Genomic DNA, 20,826 nt, shown 5'->3' on the forward strand with positions numbered 1-20,826 from the left:
CTTTAACAGCAATTCTATTCAGGGACAAACCAAATACTGGGGGTATACTCAGAAGTAAGTAAGTGATTGGATTGCACACCTGATTCGGGGGTGTTGGGAATGACCCTGGAAGTGCCAGTTAAATAATCCTTAGTTTAAAAGATGAATATAACTCCTGACATTTTTTGGAAGAACTAAGATGGTCATTTTAGCAAAGTATTCTGTGTATAGACATGAGTCATTTAGCTACAAGTTTTAATGGTATTAAGTGAATGATTTTCCTGGGCTAGGTTTGGTGCGGGCACATGAAGAAAATGTGGGGACAAGGGGAGAGAAAAGGGGTATGAGAAAGAAAATCTCGTAGGGGCTTGACAGGGAAGGGCAGGGAAAAAAGAGGGAGAGCATTGGGATGAGGGTTCTGCTTGATTCCAATTCTGTTCTTCTCCAATAAATTTAAAATACAAAAGTACAAAATAAATCCATACATGAAGTAATCTTAATCTCAAGTTATTATCATAAATATTTATCGGATAACTTCTATATACTAACCCCTATATCTCCTTCATTGCTTTTAAGAAAGTGAGAAACCCCTTCCGGAGACCAGATCGGTCATAGAGATGTGATCTGAATTTTGCGCTAGGTAGATATTAAGAAATACTACATTAAAAAAAAAAAAAAAAAGCAGTAGCTCCACTTGTTGTGATAAAAATAAATTTATTTGGGAAAAAAAAAATACCATCTTTCCTTGCTTGACAAGGGCAAATTGCCACCATAGTGGAGTTCAGTTGTTAAAATGAGTGACCATTGCTACCCTTCACTTCCATGTCATGTATGTATAATCAACAAGCAGCACAAGCGACAAGATGTACAAATGACTGTTTCCAGTTCATCCCACTGAACCAACCCACTGAACCCCATGGTTCATCCCACCCTGCCAACAGTTGCTTCCTGTCATGCTGGAAAACAAACAAACATAGGAAGACAGGCCAAGACGGTCTTTTTGTTGATTTAAGTGTGTTCTTTAATTGGCTTAATAGTTCTCCACCTTGCAATTTCTAACTGAGTGTTGGAACCAACTTCATTTCTGTACACACCATGAATTAACAAATGTCTTCTAATCCCAAATCACTTTTAAAACAAACCCTTACTGAATGATTAACACACCTCTTTCAATGCATGGCTTTAGGTGCCATAGTTTTGGCACACTTTGAAATGTGATTTTTTTTTTCCATCCCAACATTGTGACGTCATAAGTTAAAAGTTCAACGCAGAATTTCATTATCACTGCTCCATTGCACTAATGCCCAGTAGTTGACCGTGGTCTATGCTTCATCATCCAAGTTTATAAGAGGAACTTTGGAATTTCAGTTGTGTTCAACCAGCTAACAGTCCTCTTTCCTGCTCCACAATTAAATAAGTCAGTATTTTTGGAAGTGCTGGTCCGAGCTGTTTGGGGCCCTCTGCATTGTCACAGGGTAAAGAGGCCTGAAACTTGATTATCTTTAGCAGGAAGATTTTAGTTCATAAGTACCAAGTGGTCATCACTTCCTTTCCTGTATCAGAAAGGGGAAGGAGGAAAGAGAAAACAATGATTTCAGAATCTGTGGGATGGAATAGGAATACTCTGCAGTCAGGCATGCATAGGTTATAGACACATTGAGTTCGACATATAAGAAGAAAAGGTAAGAAGGTCAATGTAAATTATTTTTGGTTTGACTAGATGCTTTTGGCAATTCTGAGGAGTTGTCCATGTAAAAGGACCCTGCGTCTCCTTTCATTGACAAAGCAATGGCTTTGTCACATGACAACAACATATCGCTACAATTGGCTACTCAATGGCTACAACAGATTTTCCCCTTTGCTGCAGTGGAGAAGGGGAAAGCTTAATTCTATATTTGTCCAACCAGGTATAGCTTTCCAAAGAATCACATCACATGAGACCTGGTTTCAGAGGTCATCTGTTGTACTCTGATGGCACTGGAAGGACCAAGAGGTTAAGGAGAGATCATGGGACACATTTGGTAACCAGAAGGGTCCAAAACAGAAAGCCAGGTGTTCTGATGATCAGTCCAGAGACTCTGTCAACAATTTGAAGGAAAATCAGTCTATTGTGGTTGCTGGACCTGTTTGATTAAAAAAGTGACCCCCCATCTGTGTTCTGCAGGAGACGGAGCTGTCAGTTGGGGGTGTCAGTGATAGGCACCAGAAAGGGGACCTAGACACCAATATTTGCGATGTCCTTACTCCCCACATTCCCTCAGTGAGGTCTCTCTCTAATATTTACTCTCCCTTTATGGCCTTCCTCAATTTCTACCATTCTTAGGTTCCTAACCTTTAAACACCTCCAGGTGTACTTTTTGATGGAGTCAAAGTCATCACTTATTCTCATGGCCCCAGGACCATCCATTTCCGGCATCAGTCCCATGACCTTCGTTTACTCTCTGTAGGGTCCATCCCAATTGGCCTGGGGTCCAATCAGATCAAGCTTTGATCTGATTATTCAACTAAAACTTCTCCAGCTGGCTTCACCCATGACCATCTTCGGTAACAACCACTTCTGTTTTTATTTTTGATAGCCTCTTTTTTCAAAACTTTCAACATTTTAGTTCTTCAGCTGACTTCCTTGGTAGACTCCCTCAGTCCACTGAATTCTTTCGTTTGTCATGATGAACAGACCCTCCTGTGAAGCAGGCATCTTCTCAACAGCCCCTTGCATGCCATACAGTGGATCATCTGCTGATATTGATTCTTCTTCTCAGTTCTCAGACCCAATCCGACCAAGACGTTTTCTAGTCCCTCCCTTAAACCTTTTGCTCATTCCATGTGGCTGAACAAGAAAACATTTAACATCCTCCTGTGGCTTTTGTGATGCACACCAAAGTCCAAAAATCAAATACCAAAAACTTTTCGGTTACTTTCCAGAATTCACAATTACATTCTCTAATGATGATTTTTTTCTTTACAGTTAAATACACATTGGAAAAAACAACTTTGAGAGACTTTCCTTACATAAGGTGCCTCTTAGGAAGCCACTGCCTATTAAGAAAATTAATTTCCCTTTATCCCAGCTTCCATGGCAACAATTTAATGCTCTGAGAGGAAGAAATGTGATTTTAAAAAACTGAACTTTTCTCAGAAGACTTCATTTCATATTTACCAGACATTCTTTGGAAACGCTCACTCATATCATTTCAAATCCCAAGATGCGGTATGAATCAATTAACAGAAAATACATCCTGTGGTTTAAAGTAGCAATTATGTTCTTCCATCTCCCTTCAGGAATTTGATTTAGAGATTTCTTCTCGAAAAACATGGGTAGGGGATATTTTCAGTCAACAACCCCACCTGTGACTACAGAGGAAAATAAATAAGGGCACAATTAAGAAAACTATCCTCATGTGACCCCTATTTTAGTTCCCCAAACCACTAAGTGGATGCTTTGCCACTGAGGTGTAGACCATTTGCATAAGTGTCCTGCCGAATGCCAGCAAAGCACAGTTGGTCGATGTAGAGCTACTGATATGTGTTCCCAACCAAAGCTATGCACAGCCTCCTCTCAAGCAGGTTCTCTGCTCAGCTCAAGAAAGGTTATTTATACCAAATACTGTGGAAAGGGAAAGGCCATGGACATTCCTAGAGCTCCACTCCTAAAAATAAGAGTTTTGACCTCTTACTTTGGCCACCTCAGAGTTCACCTTCTTGACGTTAGCGGACATAACTCAGGCCTTCTCGTTAGGGTCTCATAATATTCCCTAGAGATTTCAACCGCGTCATGTAGCTTTCTACCCCGTTTTGTAAGAAACAATTCATTTCTAAAGCCAGATTCAGTGGGAGGAAAGAAAATGAAAGATGAATTATTTCCCACAATAAGCTGATCTCTGAGAATAGGGTAAACCTTGGAAGAACCCGTTGTTAAGGCCACAGAGAAGATCACCTCAGGAGCATGGAGACCTGATTAAACACAATACTGACCTCCTCAGGCAGCAGATGCAGGACAAGAAGGGTGAGGCCTCTTTCTGATACTTCTCTTTGCTACCACACTCCTTCAGGAATTCCTGAAGGTCCGTTTCAGGAAATCCATTCTGTTGGTATTTCTTTAAAAAGTACATAATGTTGTTACCTTATTTGCAGAGCATGAGAAATGGCTCCCTCTGTCAACACATCAAACCCACCTTTGCTAAAATAAAACTCTCCCACATTGCTAGCTCCGATCCAAGAACTGATATTAACAGTGAGGCATCAATCTGTCAGTCCCAGAAAGCTAAGCCAGGGCCACCATGGGAATGGGAAACAATCCAAAAACCCCAGAAAGAAAGCCATGGCTGGGCAAGGGAGGGGTGTGTTAATAAAGGGAATGAAGGAAATAGTCAAAAGTCTAAAATTTTAATGTTAAGACCAGATAAGACCTCCCCTTTCTCTCACTGCCAATGTAGAGCCCTCAGGGAAGTAATCCCTATTTCCTCTACTTTTTATTTTATTTTTTAGTTTATTTATTTATTTATTTTGAGAGACAGCACACAAGTGGGGTGGTGCGGAGAGGGAGAGGGAGAGACAGAATCCCAAGTAGGCGCAATGCTAACAAGCACAGAGCCCGACACGGGTCTCAAACTCATGAACCACGAGATCACGACCTGGGCCAAGATCAAGAGTCCGACATTTAAACGACTGAGCCAGCCAGGTGCCCTATTTTCTCTACTTTTGTAGAAATTGGTCACTTAGTGGGGCAGAAGGCAGAGGGGTCTTCCCACTTACCTCATGCTTACTGAAGTCACTGGGGCTTGGCCCGCTCACTGGGGCAGGGGCACTGCCGCATCAAAGACAGGAACCCACAGGGCAGGAGTACGCAGTTCCTGTCTCCATGCCCAGCCCTGCTGCTACAGCCAAACAACCATTCCCATGGGAGCGCTCAGCTCACCATACTCAGAGTGCTCAGAAGCATTTCCAATAGACTGTCCTCTTCCGAATTAGTCTGAGAAGGGCTTAGGAAGAGGACAAAACCCCAAGGCACTGACATGAACCCCTGGTCCTGAAACAGAATTTTCCAAGCACAACCATCTGCTGTGGAGGTGTGGCCACACTAGGCAGCACAGAGCTCACTTCAAGCTACAACTCAGTTAAACAGGTCCAGTTTGAAAGGATACAGAACCCACAGGACGGCTTCAGAAGCTAGGATGCTCAGCAGTCACAAAAGGCTCAGTTTTCATGATTTAAAGGAAATTCGCACCACACACATGGTTATGTCATGCCGTGTTAGCAGTGTGTCCATATCTGGACAGGCTGTCACGACAGCAGTCATCCCTCATCACTCAAACTTATTCAAAAGCTCAAGTTCCAGAACAGGCAGGTACACCTGTACCTGCCATTGCCAACACGGACAGCCCAACTATGTGATTTACCATGCTCGGCCCATCCCGACCCACTTCCTTTCTCTCTTCCAGCATACTTCTAAACCCACCCACCCTGGTCAGGGCAACAGGGACAATTAAAATTAACTTCCAGGGGCACCTGGGTGGCTCAGTCAGTTAAGCTTCTGACTTCAGCTCAGGTCATGATCTCACGGTTCATGAGCCTGAGCCCTACATCGGGCTTTCTGCTGTCAGCACAGAGCCTGCTTCGGATCCTCTGTCCCCACCTCTGTGTGCCCCTCCCCCACTTGCACTCTCTCTGTATCTCTCTTCAAATAAGGAAATAAACTTTAAAAAATAAAATTGGGGCACCTGGGTGGCTCAGTCAGTTAAGCATCCGACTTCGGCTCAGGTCATGATTTCACAGTTTGTGAGTTCAAGCCCTGCATCAGGCTCTGTGCTGACAGCTCAGAGCTTGAAGCCTGCTTCAGATTCTATGTCTCCCTCTCTCTCTGCCCCTCCCCCACACATACTCTGTCTCTCTCTCTCAAAAATAAAACATTAAAAAAATAAAAATAAAAAATAAAATTAACTTCCAACACCTAAAAAGTTTCTTTTCCACAAAGTCTCAAAATCAAAATACTATTGTCCTATTTTAAGTAAAAAGTGTAGTATTTTCCTACGTTCCAATCCAGATAGAATTTGTAGTCATTTTTTGGCAGCAAAGATTACTTACCTTGATGGTATCATAAGAATCTGTAATAAGTGCAATGAACAGGCTGAGGATCATATATATAAAAAGACTGATGAAGGAATATAAATACAGGCGACTGAACAGCCACACCAAGATGCTCTTCTGCTGTATTTGAGCAAAGGTCGCAAACATGTCATCACCATTGACCAGAGAAAACAGACACTCAGCAACTGTGTTCAGATCTTCAAACTGTAGGGGGGGGAACCAGAAATTTTTAAGACGTAATATCCAAAAAAGCAGAGAAGCATCTAGTTAGCTTCTTTTGCTGATGCTGTTGTCACTATCATTAAGTGACATTCATTTTATTTTTTAAAATTTGTTTATTTAAGTTAGTTAACATACACTGTAGTACCGGTTTCAGGAGTAGAACCCAGTGATTCATCACTTACATACAACACCCAGTGCTCATCCCAAGTGTCCGCCTTAATGCCCTTCACCCATTTAGCCCATCCCCCCAACCCAATCAACCCTCAGTTTATTCTCTGTATTTAAGAGTTTCTTATGGTTTGCCTCCCTCTTTTTATCTTATTTTTCCTTCCCTTCCCTTATGTTCATCTGTTTAGGTTCTTAAATTCCACATATGAGTGAAATCATATGATATCTGTCTTTCTCTGTTTTATTTCACTTAGCATAATGCACTCTAGTTCCATCCACGTTGTGCAAATAGAAAGATTTCATTCTTTTTGATTGCTGAGTAATATTCTACTGTATGTGTGTGTGTGTGTGTGTGTGTGTGTGTGTGTATACCACATCTTCTTTATCCATTCATCAGTCAAGGGACATGTGAACTCTTTCCATAATTTGGCTATTGTTGATAGTGCTGCTATAAACACTGGGGTGCATGTGCTCCTTCAAATCAGCATTTTTGTATCTTTTAGATAAATACCTAGTAGTCAGTTGCTGGGTCATAGGGTAGTTCTATTTTTAATTTTTTCAGCAACCTCCATACTATTTTCCAGAGTAGCTGCACCAGTTTTCATTCCCACCCACAGTGCAAAAGGGTTCCTCCTCCTTGCCCACATCTGTTGTTGCCTGAGTTGTTACTTTTAGCCATCCTGCCAGGCATGAGGTGGTATCTCACCATGGTTTTGATTTGTATTTCCCTGACGGTGAGTGATGTTGAGCATTTTTTCATGTGTCTGTTAGCCATCTGAATGTCTTCTTTGAAAGGTGTCTCTGCATGTCTTCTGCCCATCTCATTTCTTCACTGAATTATTTGGGTTTTTTTTTTTTTTTTTTTGGTGTTGAGTTGGGTAAGTCCTGTATAGATTTTGGATAACAACCCTTTATCCAATAACTAATTCATTTTCAAACATCTAGAATATACCACAATATGAAAACATTATTCAAAACTCTCCTCGACACTTACAATCTTAGTATTTCTCTCACTTTTTTTTCCTTTGAACTTTTTATATGCTTGTGGTCACATCATCTAAGAATTTTGGATATTGATTTTTTCTCTACTTAACATTTCTTGAGTTATTCACACTTAGAAAGCATTCTTTTTATGTAACAGGCCATTCCTTGGATGTCAAATTTAACTATTTCCATGTCACTAGACATCCCAATATTTGTTATTATAAAGGACAATGTAATAAACATGTCCTAGCATAATGTTTTTTCCTATTATTGGTTCTAAGTGATGCATGTCTGCCAAACCACTTTCTGAAGGAACTGTGTACTCTACAACCAGCAAGATAGAAGTGGCTGAGACACAGCACGGGCTCGAGAAAGTTTTGCCACACGGATTGTTTCACTGTAGCCTTTCCAACCACAGGTCCAGGTAATTATAGCTCGTTAAAAACAAAGATCACCACAGTGGGAAAGTGTCAAAAGATGAAGGATCACAGCTCATGCCTTTGAAGGGCTCCCATGCTAATAGTGGACAGGCCAAGATACACAATGCCCTGTGGTAGAGTTGGGGTGGGCTGTGTAAGCAAAGCGGCCCTCAGAACTATGGCCCGCAGGCTGAGTAGTTCACTAATGAGAGGAGAAAGGGGAGCGTTTATCAGTGGACATAGGGGAAAACAGCGCTCTACTGGGAAGTGGCTGGAGTCACGCAGCAAGGGCAACCTTTGGTCTTCTACACACTTCAAACTCCTACAGGCCAACTTGAAACCAGTAAAAATACTCTATCCAGAAGAGTGACACAAGCTGGTCTGTGTTTGTTAAAGGTAACCACAGCCCACGGAAGATCTCCTAGAATGAGATAAGCCTAGGGGCAGGGAGGCCAGTGAGAGGTGAGTGCAGGAGCCGGGGGTTGCAAGGAACCCAGGGGAGACTGGAAAGAGAAGGAAACAAAGATGAAAATAAGTCTGGGAAGAGACACCTAAGGGACTCAGTTTTAGATGAGGTGAGTCTGAGGAGCCAGCGAGAAATGCTGATATTAGGCAGTTAGTTGGAGGCATACACCTGGAGTTCAGGAGCTGAGCGTGTGCAGAGTGGAATTCCACCAGCAGCCCTCCTGGCTTTAAGTGGTTAACAACCTATTGCCACAGTGACTAACAACAGCAGGTGCATAATAAACAAACATCTCTAGGGCCAGGGGGTTAAACATCAGTGGAATGTAAAAGCTTCTATCTAAAGAACAATAATGACCTAACAGGCAAAAGACAATACAGTTTTCAAAAACACAGATGGAACAAGTTAGTGTAGAGTTTTGAACCAAATTCTGTCCTTAGCATGAGAGGCACATGTCCACTGAGTCAGTTTGGCTCTAGGGACAGCCCAGTCCCTGATGAATGTTTACAGGACACCTCGACTCAGAGGTCCAGGTACTACATCACATGCCACAAAGTAAAACCTCCCACGCCCTAACCCAGAAATTGTCCTTTCCCTCCAAATTCCCTATTTCTGTTAATGACTCCAGTCTCCTACCAAAGAACAGTTACGCCAAAACCATCAAATGCTTAAAACTGTGTTGAATTGATTAGTCTTCCCTTCTCTTCAATCTTCTAAGGTCTATGTGCGCCTATGATGTTTTTCTGATCCACTCTGATGTCAACACTTACACCCAGATTATTATGAAAACCTCCAAGCAAGTGGTCTTTACTCCAACCTCCTCATCCTGCAGTCCAGACTTCAGTAAAATCCAAGCTTCATAGACTATAGACTCCAGGTCATTTCGCTTGCTTAAGAATATACAAAGTTGGGCGCTTGGTCAGTTGAGCATCTGACTTCAGCTCAGGTCATGATCCCATGGTTCGTGTGTTCGAGCCCCGCGTCGGTCTCTGTGCTGCCAGCTCAGAGCCTGGAGCCGGTTTCGGATTCTGTGTCTCCCTCTCTCTCTGCCCCTCCCCGCCTCATGCTCTGTTTCTCTCTCAAAAATAAACAAACATAAAAAAACCAGGGGCACCTGGGTGGCTCAGTCAGTTGGGCATCCGACTTTGGCTCAGGTCATGATCTCGCAGTTCTTGAGTTCGAGCCCTGTGTCGGGCTCTGTGCTGCCAGCTCAGAGCCTGGAGCCTGCTTGGGATTCTCTGTCTCTCTGCCCCTCCCCTGCTCACGCTCTTTCTCTCTCAAAGATAAATAAACATTTAAAAAAATGCTTAATTAAAAAAATAATAATAATATACAAAGTCAGGATGCAAAGTAAAAATCCAAACCAAGAAGGTTGGGATAAGTTTCTTCTTCACGTGGCCTCTTGCTCTCTCCTCATCGTCAATATTAGCATCCTGTGTCTGTCTGCTCCCACACGCCAGGCCCGCTTCTTTCTCTTTTCCTCACGGATGTGTCCTCTTCACCTGACGTGATGTCCTCCTCCACCTCCTTCTCCCCAGCCCCATCCCTGTATCCCACTAAGCCAATGTTGAAGGGCTATTTCAAAGTCTACTTCCAGACAGACTGCGCTGGCTGCTCTAGTCCCTTCCCTGTTCTCTGTATCAGTAAGAACCATGGAGTAAATTACTAGCTTGTCTCCTCATTGGTTTTATACACTTCTCCATGTCCCAACTAGATAACACACACCATGTCCTAACCTCCCTGCTCCATGTCCAAATCCACAGGGTAAAAGGGTAAAGCTTGTAACCAAGGGAGAGTAACAAATGTAGCCCAAACAAAGATCATGCCCGTGCCTTTACCGCAACAGCAACAATTCGGAGAAACTCTGAAGTTGCTCTCCACAAAGATCTGGAGGGAATATTCACTTGAGCAAACCACTGAACAATATGCAGATTATCTAACAGTAAGATGGGCAGTTCTCAGAGTCAATATTTTCCATCCCTACCACCATCCTTAAGACAATGAAATTAAACCTGGTTTCTATAGACATGAATTACAACTCTGCCAGCACCATTAATAATTCTTTTGGAATCTAGTCAATTCCTTTCTTTAGTTTCAAGAACCCGTAACAGTCTGTGCTTCAGGTTCCAAAGCTGCAAATAGTTGTTGGGTACATTCTCAAATTCATTCCTTAGTCTCTTGTGTCTCTTGGGCGGTTACTTAGTATCAGCCTAGATATGATATCTGCTTCAATATGAATGTTATTCACAACCATTGTATCTCCCTCTCCTCTATGCACATGAGATGTATTTTAGCCCACCAAACATTTAAAGGAGAACCAATAAAATAAATGGTACACATCCTGCCATTTTGTACCTGGAGAAGTGGCTGTGAACCACACTCGGTTTCAGTGGCCAAAATCCATAGTAGAAGTGAACTTAAATAATATCCAAGGTAAGGAGAATAAGATCCTAATGTGCTTCCAGTCTAGGACTACATTTATATGGAATTGCTTTGGTTCTTTTGAGAACTAGCTGAGCCTCTACCATGTTTTATGCACCCTGCTAGACCTGGGAAATGCAAAGAGCAACAAGCCACAGTCATTGCCCTCCAAGAACTCAGTCTAGAAGAACCTGACAATGTTCGGTACACAGTAGACACTTAATAAATATTAAGTGGTTACTCCCCCCCCCCCCCGCAGGTTCTATGAGACCACTGTGTGAGCTCAAGCACTTGTTCCACAAATGATCACTTTGTGACTGAGCCGCAGAGAACTTTCATTCGAATGAAAACATTACCTACAGTGGCTTATTACAGAGAAGGGCATAAAAAATTGCTTTAAGAGCTGGTACTGAGAACCTCATGCAACATTCAGGTGAAATGATTTAACTGGCTAACAGCTGTTTTGAATAAGAGAGGTGCTTGGCTAAAAGGAGAAGCCTTGAAAGACTGAAGATGTCATATGGGTTCTACCGAACTTCTACCCAGGGCATCAGTGAAGTCCAGCATTTTTTCAGTGCCTTGGTCTTCTCATTTGTAAAATGGGGACAGTGCAATGTAACACTGATTTACTCTTCACGGTGAAAAAGTCCTATGGAAATGCAAGAGCCACATTAGCATAATGTTCTCCCAAACCTCATCTTCAATTATTAAACATCAACAGTCTGTGGTCCTCTGTGTCCAGACATTTTGAAAGGGCGCTGTGCCAAAGTCCATTAGTGCTGGAATCAACATTGGCCAGAACTTGGGTCTCTACTCTCTTTCAGTTGAACCACTGAAATCCAATGTCTAACAGGAAAACAGGAACCTAGAATATGGAAGTCCTGCTGCCAATCAAAGAGCCTGTGAAAGTCTAGTTCTCCTGATACCTCCTCTTTACAGTGTTCTGTTTGTTCGTTTAAAGGAAGAGTTAGCTTCCATACCCAAGGATTTTAGAAATCCTAGAAAATGCTTGTTGTGGCGCCCAGCTTTTCAAGACTTCAGGTAATTCTCAAGGTCTTCTGATTCAAGAGATGCTGACAGAATCTGAAAATTCTGACCGTTTAGATTAATTTGCAGGGGAGGGAGGGGCACAGGGGGCAGTAAACATTTTGAACTTCAGATTCAAAGAAGCAGCAGCAAAATAGAGAAGGAAAATGCAAAATTCCAGAACCACTGAAGGTTTCGCCCTCCACTGACTAATGCCTTCACTGAGTTAATGCAACTATCCGTTTCCCCAATGTATCAGTCTGGCTAGAGATGAAAGATAGATGCCATAAACAGACCTGCTATGCAACCCTAGAGACAACCCTCATCCCTCTGGTCCTCTGGGGGAGAAACGGACAGCAGACATTAATAGGGAGATACAAGTCAAGAGGTGCAAGGTACAATATGGCAGACATTAGCTACATGTGACCACCGAGCATCTGATGTACAGTTGGTCCAAACTGAGATGTGCTGTCAGGATAAAATACACACCAGATTTCAAAGTATAGAAAAAAAAAACGGAGTATAAAATATCTCAATGTTTTATATTGAGTACATGCTAAAGTAATCTCTGGCATATATTGGATTAAATATATAATTAAAATCAATTCATCTGTTTTGTGTTTTGTTTTTTGTTTTTTTTTTTTTTTTTACTGTGGTTACTAGGAAATTTGGAAATACACATGTGGCTCTCATTTGGAGCTCTCATATTTTTACTGAACAGTGCTAGTCCAGAGAATCCCACTCTCACCTGGATTCTTTAAAAGGACAGAACCAAACGTAGGAAAACACACTCAGACTCACAAAACAAATAACATCATTTTCTTCAAGGTAATCTTGACACATTGAGGGAAGTAAGACTGATTAAGTAGCTCTCCTCTCACAGTTGATCTATTCATGGGTCAAACCAAATGCTCTTTTGTAATGATCTGTTTTAGAGAATACCAAGAAAAGCCCTACAGGGCATTGGTCAAAGCAGGTGGATTGGGGTCACACCAACCTGGGTGTGAATCCTATCTGCCATTTACTAGCTGTGTAACCTCGGGAAAACTATCTAACATCTTAAGATCCTGATTTTAGGTAAAAGAAATGTACTATTTCCCCTACAGGGCTGCTGGGTGGGTTGACAGCAAGAGGTAAAGAACTTGAGCACTATATCTATCTAACATACAATGCTTGGGAATGGTAGCTATTTTAGTAAAATCCAAGCAACATTATCTAAGCATCTTCCAGAGTAATGATGGGGTAGAGGAAATGGAGGGCAAAGGAGAAAGAACCACTCATCCTGAGGCCTTGAAACCAGTGAATTGAAGCAGAAATTCTTAGGCTCAGTATTTATTCCGCACAGTACAACACTGCCCCCTAGTGACAAGAATGTTGATAAGCATTCAGAGCAGGACGTAAGTGAGAAAGAGAAACGTAAACTTTCCTGAGCGCTAAATAGTAAGTACTCCAGATCTGAGAGATTGTATTAAACTACGATTTTTACTCATGAGTCACCTTTAAAGCAGTGGCATGGAATTGGAAGAGCAATAATATTATCAAGATTTACTATTAACCCAGGGATTGTCACTTTGTTAATTACACAGTTTCTCAAAAGGGAAAACAGTCATTCTCCCCGGACATATTAAATGTAACACTTAAAGAGGAAAAAGCTTGCCTGTGTGTCAAGTTGCTAGGATTTACATTAGTATGATAACACAGGAAGTTGGCGCTTTGTGGACCACTTGCTTTTTGTGAGTAGTTTGCGAACCAGATTTGATCATATGTTTCGTTTCACGCAACTACCAAGGTCAAAACTGAAGGCTGAGCTGTTCTATACGCTTTAACACAATCCTCTGCACTAAGCCAAGAAACCTGTAGCCTGGGCTGTAGAGACCAAACAAGAGGAGACAGAAATGCTTAGCACAGTACCTGACATACAAGCATCAAGTAATAGCTGCCTATTATTTTTCATTGTGTTGTTTCTGTTGTTCCAACTGCCAGAGACCCATGGAAGAAAAACTATAAGATGCAATGATTCCTCTTACTTATTTTGGTATGAAATCAAGGCCTACCTAATTTCATTTCCTGAGGCATGTATCAAATGTACTGTTCTAAAAGAACATCTGGACATAACTTTGATGTCCCTACGATGCTGCTGCTACTGAGTGAAGCCCAGTGTTAGTTTAGAATTCAGATACTGATCTTTAATAAGGCACAAAGAGGACACTGTAATCAAAACCACCTACAAAGACAAGATGTGTTATCATTTTAATCATAAACCTAACAGGGTCACTCTGGGCAGTCTTTGTCCACCTTCATTCTCCTCAATGAATCTGGACAAAAGCCTTACTGCTTTAGGTTAGAAGGATATTGTAATAACTTTCCTCATTTACTTTTCATTTTTACTGTAGTGACCTCATGTCCAAATATTTCTCATTTGATGATCAGCTGGGTTAATATGTGCCTCCTGAAGCCCAGACAAGGGAAATGCACTCTCTAGTTACAGTTATAGTGCTTGCTTTGATATCCTGAAGTCACTTCAGTGTCCTGGAAAGGGAAAGAAAGCCAATGCAAAGGCAGGTCTCACTGAGGTCGAGGGTACGTGCCAGTGCTGGGTAGAAAGCAGGGCAGTGCTGGGACCCACTTGTAAGAGTCCCGAGTGCTTAATTCATAGAAGCAAGGATTAGTGCTACACACCTTGTCGTGATAAGGTCCTAAAACAATCCAGCCACAGAACGTGTAGCCCAAGTAGATCATACCAGCACAAGCACAGAAGCGAAGAACTTTGGGCAGTGAGGCTTGCATCGTTAAAATGAGCACCTGAAATAAAAACCAACAGGAGGGAATTTAAAAGTAGCTGACTGGCACGCAAAGAAGGAATGAGTCTCAATCCTAGAGCCCTACCCGATGCCACATCCTTACGTTATATGCTTGGAAGTAACCCAGGTATCTGATGACGCCAACCCAGACAAAGAGCGTAGACGTTCCGAGCAAAATGCTGCACAGGTCGTAATTGGTGAGATTCTAAAGAATGAAAAAAATAGACATGAGTAAAACACTCCACTCCGTTCAGGGTATGAACCTCACTTTAAACTGACTGGAAATGAATGGACTGACTGCCTCTCTATATGTGATCCTAAGAGCCCGTAAACCGAAGAAGAAAAGAGCACAATTCCAAATGTGTTTCTCATTTCCTTTTAGTATTTGAGTTGGTTGAACTGAGTTTTTGTTCAAACAGTATCTGGAAATAGTAATTGCCTTTACTACTGACCTAGGCATTAAAGAGTATAAAGTAATGGTGTTTGTTAAATATCAAACAATACCATTCACCTATTTTTGAAAGAAAGCTCCAACATGATTTGCTAACCCAGTTCTTTCTCTCAAGGACTTTTAAGTCTAATTGAGGAGACAGACACACAAACACAATTCTAATTTAATATACTAAGTGCAAAGAGAGCCACAATGCCTGGCATGTCACACAGGGCTCTCCAGAGGGTGACTCCAGAATGGAGCTGGGCCTGGAGGGCAGGTTGAGAGAGGACACTGCAGGTCAATGGACAAAGGCTGAACAGAGGCACAGGCCAAGAGCCAGCAGGATGTCCTAGAGACGACCACTGATGGGTCCGGGAGACCTAGGACAGGGAGGGAGGCAGAGCGAGATGATGGGTTCCCCAGACATCATGCTGAAAGGAGGACACTTCATCCCAGTTGGGGCCCTGAGAGGCAGAGGATTTAGACACTTCTGGACAAATTAGTTTGACAGTGAGGTGGATGGATCTGAGGAATATAAGGAGGAAGGCAGGAAAACCAATGAGAAGACTGTTGTGGGGTGCCTGGGTGGCTCAGTTGGTTGAGCATCCAACTTTTGATTTCAGATCATGTCATGATCTCACAGGTCTTGAGCTCGTGACCCCCGTCAGGCTCCGTGCTGACAGTGCGAGGCCTGCTTGGGATCCTCTCCCGCTCCTCTCTCTGCCCCTCCCTACCCCCAAATAAATAAATAAACATTAAAAAAAAAAAAAAGGAATATGCTATAGTAGTATAGGCCTGAGAGGAAGATATCGTGAAGGAAGCCAGAGTAGTCAGGGTGGAGAGGAGGGAGGCACTTCAGGTGGTCAGCATCTGCTGACTGACAGTAAGGGGGGGAGAAGAGCCAGATGAAGGGGGGGTCAAGATGTAGTCATGGGATTAAATCAACTAACAACAAGAAGGTGTCAGGTGCCTAGTGGTCACTCAGTATTCCTGTCCTCACTCCCCTCCAAGCGCACCCATCAGTCATGGATAGTCGCCACTGGCTCTTGCCATGATTGGTTCATGGGCCAGCTGCTTCTTCTGCAACTTAAAAAAAAAAAAGAAAGAAAAATGAAGCCCACCCAAACAGCCAATTTTCTCAGTTCCTATTGTGAAGATGCTGAGTTTCCTGGGAGATATTCCTAGGGATATCGTCTTTCACAGCACAACAGTTTCCTTAGTTTCCCTTGATGAGGAATCAAGTCAGAGGAAATAACCCAGGCATCTGATGTGAGATGGTTTTATGGATGTGGGAAAAGAGGAAACATCAGACTCAAAGTAGTCTCCATAAGGATTTTATATCTCAACGTGCCGGGGGTCCCCCAGAAGAAAAGAAAGAGCAGAACATTAAAATGGGTTGCCCTCACCTTTGCTTTAATTTCCATTTTTAATATGGATCCAATTATTGTCATTAGGTCGCTGATAATCACCAGGATATACCATCCATTGATGAACTCCCACTGGTCGGCGTTACACACGTGTCGCTTGTACTTCTCCAGGAAGAAATTGAGAAATCTCTGCGGCAAACATTTTAAAAAGCATTTCTTACAAACCACACTGCCCTCTGGAAGGAGAAGACAAGCGCAAAACAGTGCTCTCGCCTGTAAAATGATATGGCATTACCTTTCCCAACCTGACAGATCCTCTTTGAGGGTGGGGATTACGGCCCACTTTCCCCATAATCTATTGCAGCTAAAAGTAAGTAAGCATTCTAGTACCTGCTAAGTTAACTCAAACATCAAATGCTTATGTTCTAACACCAAGAGACTCTTGTCATAATTGCTACTGCATAGTACATTCTCAATATTTTACACGTTATCAACTCATTCAATCTGACTCCCCTACGAATCCGGTCTATTTTCAGAAGAAGAAACTGAGGCATGGGAAGGCTAGGCAGGATTTGGGTCTGGGCAGCCTGGTTCCAGAGTATGTAGTCCCAACGGTGGGAGTCAATCATGACTCCCAATGGTGCCCCCTAACTTCGGCAGACCCAGGACCATGACCTCAGATGGAGATTATCAAGAGGCTTGGGGGACAGGTAAGAGAAGCAGATTATTTACAAAATAAGTTGACAAAGGTCAAGAGTAAGAAAAATAGGGGTGCCCAGGTGGCTCAGTTGGTTCAGTGTCCAACTTTGGCTCAGGTCGTGATCTCACAGTTCATGAGTTCAAGCCCCACATCAGGCTTGGGCTGACAGCTCAGAGCCTGGAGCCTTCTTCAGATTCTGTGTCTCCCTCTCTCTTTGCCCCTCCCCTGTTCATTTCTCTCTCTCTCTCTCTCTCTCTCTCTCTCTCTCTCTCAAAAATAAATAAACATTTTTAAAAAAAGAGTAAGAAAAATAGATCGTACACTATTTTCTTGCTCCACGGATGGTATCCACAAGTGATGACTTCCTGTATTACCCCTGACCCCAGTCTGCATTTACACACATAAAACAAGACAGAATAAGATTTGTGGGGAGCTGAAGTATGTATTCACAAGAACTCTGAGGGTAAAAAGGTAAAATGAAACTCAGGTGAGAATAAACTATTTTTAAAAATAGAAAAAAGTATTCTGTGCTTCATTATAACCCATTTACCATGCCTCCCTGTCAAAAGGAACTCTGATTTGAAGACAAAAGATGAAACCCACACATGCTATTACTCTGTTCTTAAGATCACGCCTGAATTTAAGAGGGTCTTGTTTATTCTGGAAACATTCAAAAGCCTCAGAGTTCACCACTGTGCACCTATGCTTAGCAGCTCAGTTTTAAGCAGGATAATTATCTGATCCCACCTGACATGCCAGGAGCCTTACCCACCCTGCACACCTCAGGTTGATTAATGCCTTGTAGGGGGACAATCGTTCAAAGGAATCTAATTTAGTCAAGAGCTCCAAAAAGGGCAGGATGACCCAACATCAACTGTCCACTGTCTGAACAAACAGGATGGAGGCCTAGAAGGGAGAGAGAACATTTGAACACACACTTACCTTTCGTAACCTTAGAGCTAGAACAATGGATCTTGTGCACAGAATAAGAGATGCCAAGCATATCACAATGACAAATGCATCAAACGCCAGCACGTACTGGGTGTTTTTCTGAACTGAGGAACAAAAACAGAATTCAAATGTTAAACACACCTTACTTGGGAATAATTCTCAAACAAAATGGCAGTCTGAAAAGTTCAAATGATAAATGCTTAAATATCAGAAACAAACCACACTGCATTCATTTAGAAGTCTTTAAATAGGGTAAAACATTCTCTGATGTTAAGTTATACATTTAAAAACATAAACTCTTTGCTAAATGTACTAAAAATATTTCCTATAGAATAGAACTCAACAGAAGGTGGTCCATTTGGGCTCTATTCAACAGAGGCAAAACTGGTTCTTTTTCATAAAAACACAAATATCCAATTTTCCATTAATGAAGGAACAATTCAAAACACTGCTCCTCAGAATCCCCATTTCCTTTCTTTTTTAATGTGCATTTGCTTTTGAGAGAGAGAGAGAAAGAAACAGAGTGCAAGTGGAGGAGGGGCACAAAGAGAGGGAGACACAGAATCCAAAGCAGGCTCCAGGCTCTGAGCTGTCAACACAGAGCCCGGCATGGGGCTTGAACTCACGAACTGTGTGTGAGATCGTGACCTGAGCCAAAGTTGGGCACTACACTGACTGAGCCAACCAGGTGCCCCCAGAATCCCCTCTTCTGTTTCTTGACCTTACTGTGTACTATGTACTGTCCCAGTTCTTCTGCACATGGAGAAAACCACCTCTTGGAATGGAATCACAGCAGTAATCAAATTGTGGTTGCAGACTACACAGTAGCATGGGGGAATGTACTGGAGGAAGATGTACCTGTAACCTCTGCTTCTCGGAGACCTGATGGTAGCATTCCAAATGCCTGGCCCCCTGCCCATGCCTGCAGCTTCGTCACCTGCCCCTCGGTGCTCTCCCCCACGTTCTCTACCTTGATGCGACACTGTTCTTCCTCTGTCCCTGCTCCTACCAGATTTGCTGGCCCTCTTGCCTCAGGGACTTCTCAAGTGCTGATCCCTCTGCCTGGAGCACACCATACAAGTCAAATTATTCTTTTTCAGCCTTGGGTTTCAGATTAAATATTAAACATTTCAGATTAAATATTTAGGGAAGAGAATTCCCTAAATTCCCATCTTTATTAGCCCCTCCTATATTCTCACAGCACTCTCCACAAGTATACATACTCATAGCTCCTTTCATTCTTCTTTGTGTGATGGCCACTGAACCCGTAATGATGTCTTCTAAGATGGCACACACAGCAAGGAACACAGGGACAGTGCAAAAAAGGAAAGACACAGTCTCTGGAGCCTGATGAGCTGGCTCTGAACCTCAGCTCTGCACTCAGAGGCTGTGAAGCCTTGGGGAAGGTCCTTCAGGGTCCTCATCCTTTGTCACTGCCCCCCCCCCCTCAAAATAGGTAGAATAAAAAAAAAAAAACAACTCTACATCATAGGGCTGTTGTGAAGATTAAACAAGCTCATATATGAAAGCACTTGGAACAGTCCCAGGCAAACAACAGCACACATTCATAGTGCTTCTTGTTGTGTATCATTTGATGCCTACCTTCCCCACTAAATGATTGACTCTAGGAAGTGGGGACTGTATGTGTTTGTTCAACACTACAGTGTCTGTGCTTTCTTAATGCCTCAGTGTGTTTATGAATAAATGGAGAGCACTGGCACAACATGAGAAGACTACTGAATAATCCAAGTTAGAACCTGTGAAGGGCTGAGGGAGAGGAGAAGGCACAGAGCTGTGAGAGACCAAGAGTCAACCTGGTCTCCAGAGGGACCTAAGCAAGAAGAGAGAAGGACCATCCAGGAATGACTCCGGTTTTTCTGTCTTGGTGAGCTGAGCTCAGTCTGGACATTCGTGACGAGAGAGGAAAACTTGGTGGCAGCTAAAGCCACGGGTGTGAACATAGCCACTGAGAGAGACCACAGAGGAAAACACAACTAGGAAGGACGGGGCGGGGGGCGGGGGGCAGCAAGGTGGGGCATTATGAAGAGATGAGCTCAAAAAGTAGACTGAGAAGGGCCATGGGACAAGGGAATGGGACTGAGGGCAGGTGAACTTCAGTGGCGTGCTCAGAGGGGATTATAAATCGGAGCACTCCACAGCGACACCTCTGCAGAAAAGGCATCTAACAAAAAGACCAAGTGTGTATGGATTTAGTAATGCAAGGGCGTGAGCAACAACGGCAAGAGTGTCTGAGGGCAAACAGCTCATCCTGTGCGTTAAGGGCATAGGCAGCGAGTAAGTGCAATTCACTGACTGAATTATCGAGGCGTGCTGAGCTTTAGACGCCTCCACTGCAGTAAGGGGAGCAGCTGGGCCTGCCTCATGGGCTGTCAGGAAATCAGGTGAGATCACTTATGCCCAGTGCTTGCTGCAACTGTACCTAGCACCTAGCACTTACATTTACTTTCAGCCGTTTTATAGTGAAGAAGCTTAAATTATCTTGTGATAACATCTAATGAGTAGATAAGAAAACAACTTAACTGGAACCGAAGACAGACTTTTTCTTTCTTCCTTTCCATCTTTCTTTCTATTATCTATGTATCTTTCTATCTGTATTTCTACGTATCTATGTATCTATTTCCTCCTTTCTTCTTTTTTCTCTTTCTATGTATCTTTTTATCTATGTATCATTCTTTCTACATACCTACCTAATCTATCTATGTATCTACCTGCCTATCTTTCTATGTATCTGTGTATCAATCTATCTTTCTATGTATGTACATAAGTATGTATGTATGTATCTAGCTA

General features: G+C 42.6%; 1 protein-coding gene across 2 annotated transcripts in view; it reads right to left on the reverse strand.

The window, feature by feature from the left end:
* Positions 1 to 673: 673 nt before the first annotated feature.
* Positions 674 to 20,826, reverse strand: part of MCOLN2 (mucolipin TRP cation channel 2) — a 56,985-nt gene continuing 36,832 nt past the window's right edge. For both annotated transcript variants that reach the window (XM_027058726.2, XM_015070395.3), the window contains exons 8-14: positions 18,010 to 18,122; positions 16,407 to 16,556; positions 14,671 to 14,772; positions 14,446 to 14,568; positions 6,061 to 6,267; positions 3,952 to 4,073; positions 674 to 1,532 (exon numbers count right to left, since the gene is read on the reverse strand). In XM_027058726.2, the coding sequence (XP_026914527.1) occupies positions 1,496 to 1,532; positions 3,952 to 4,073; positions 6,061 to 6,267; positions 14,446 to 14,568; positions 14,671 to 14,772; positions 16,407 to 16,556; positions 18,010 to 18,122 (854 nt within the window). In that variant the 3' untranslated portion in view covers positions 674 to 1,495. The remainder of the gene's footprint in view (positions 1,533 to 3,951; positions 4,074 to 6,060; positions 6,268 to 14,445; positions 14,569 to 14,670; positions 14,773 to 16,406; positions 16,557 to 18,009; positions 18,123 to 20,826) is intronic.

The sequence above is a fragment of the Acinonyx jubatus genome, chromosome C1 (genome assembly GCF_027475565.1).
Source record: "Acinonyx jubatus isolate Ajub_Pintada_27869175 chromosome C1, VMU_Ajub_asm_v1.0, whole genome shotgun sequence".
Lineage (NCBI taxonomy): Eukaryota > Metazoa > Chordata > Mammalia > Carnivora > Felidae > Acinonyx > Acinonyx jubatus.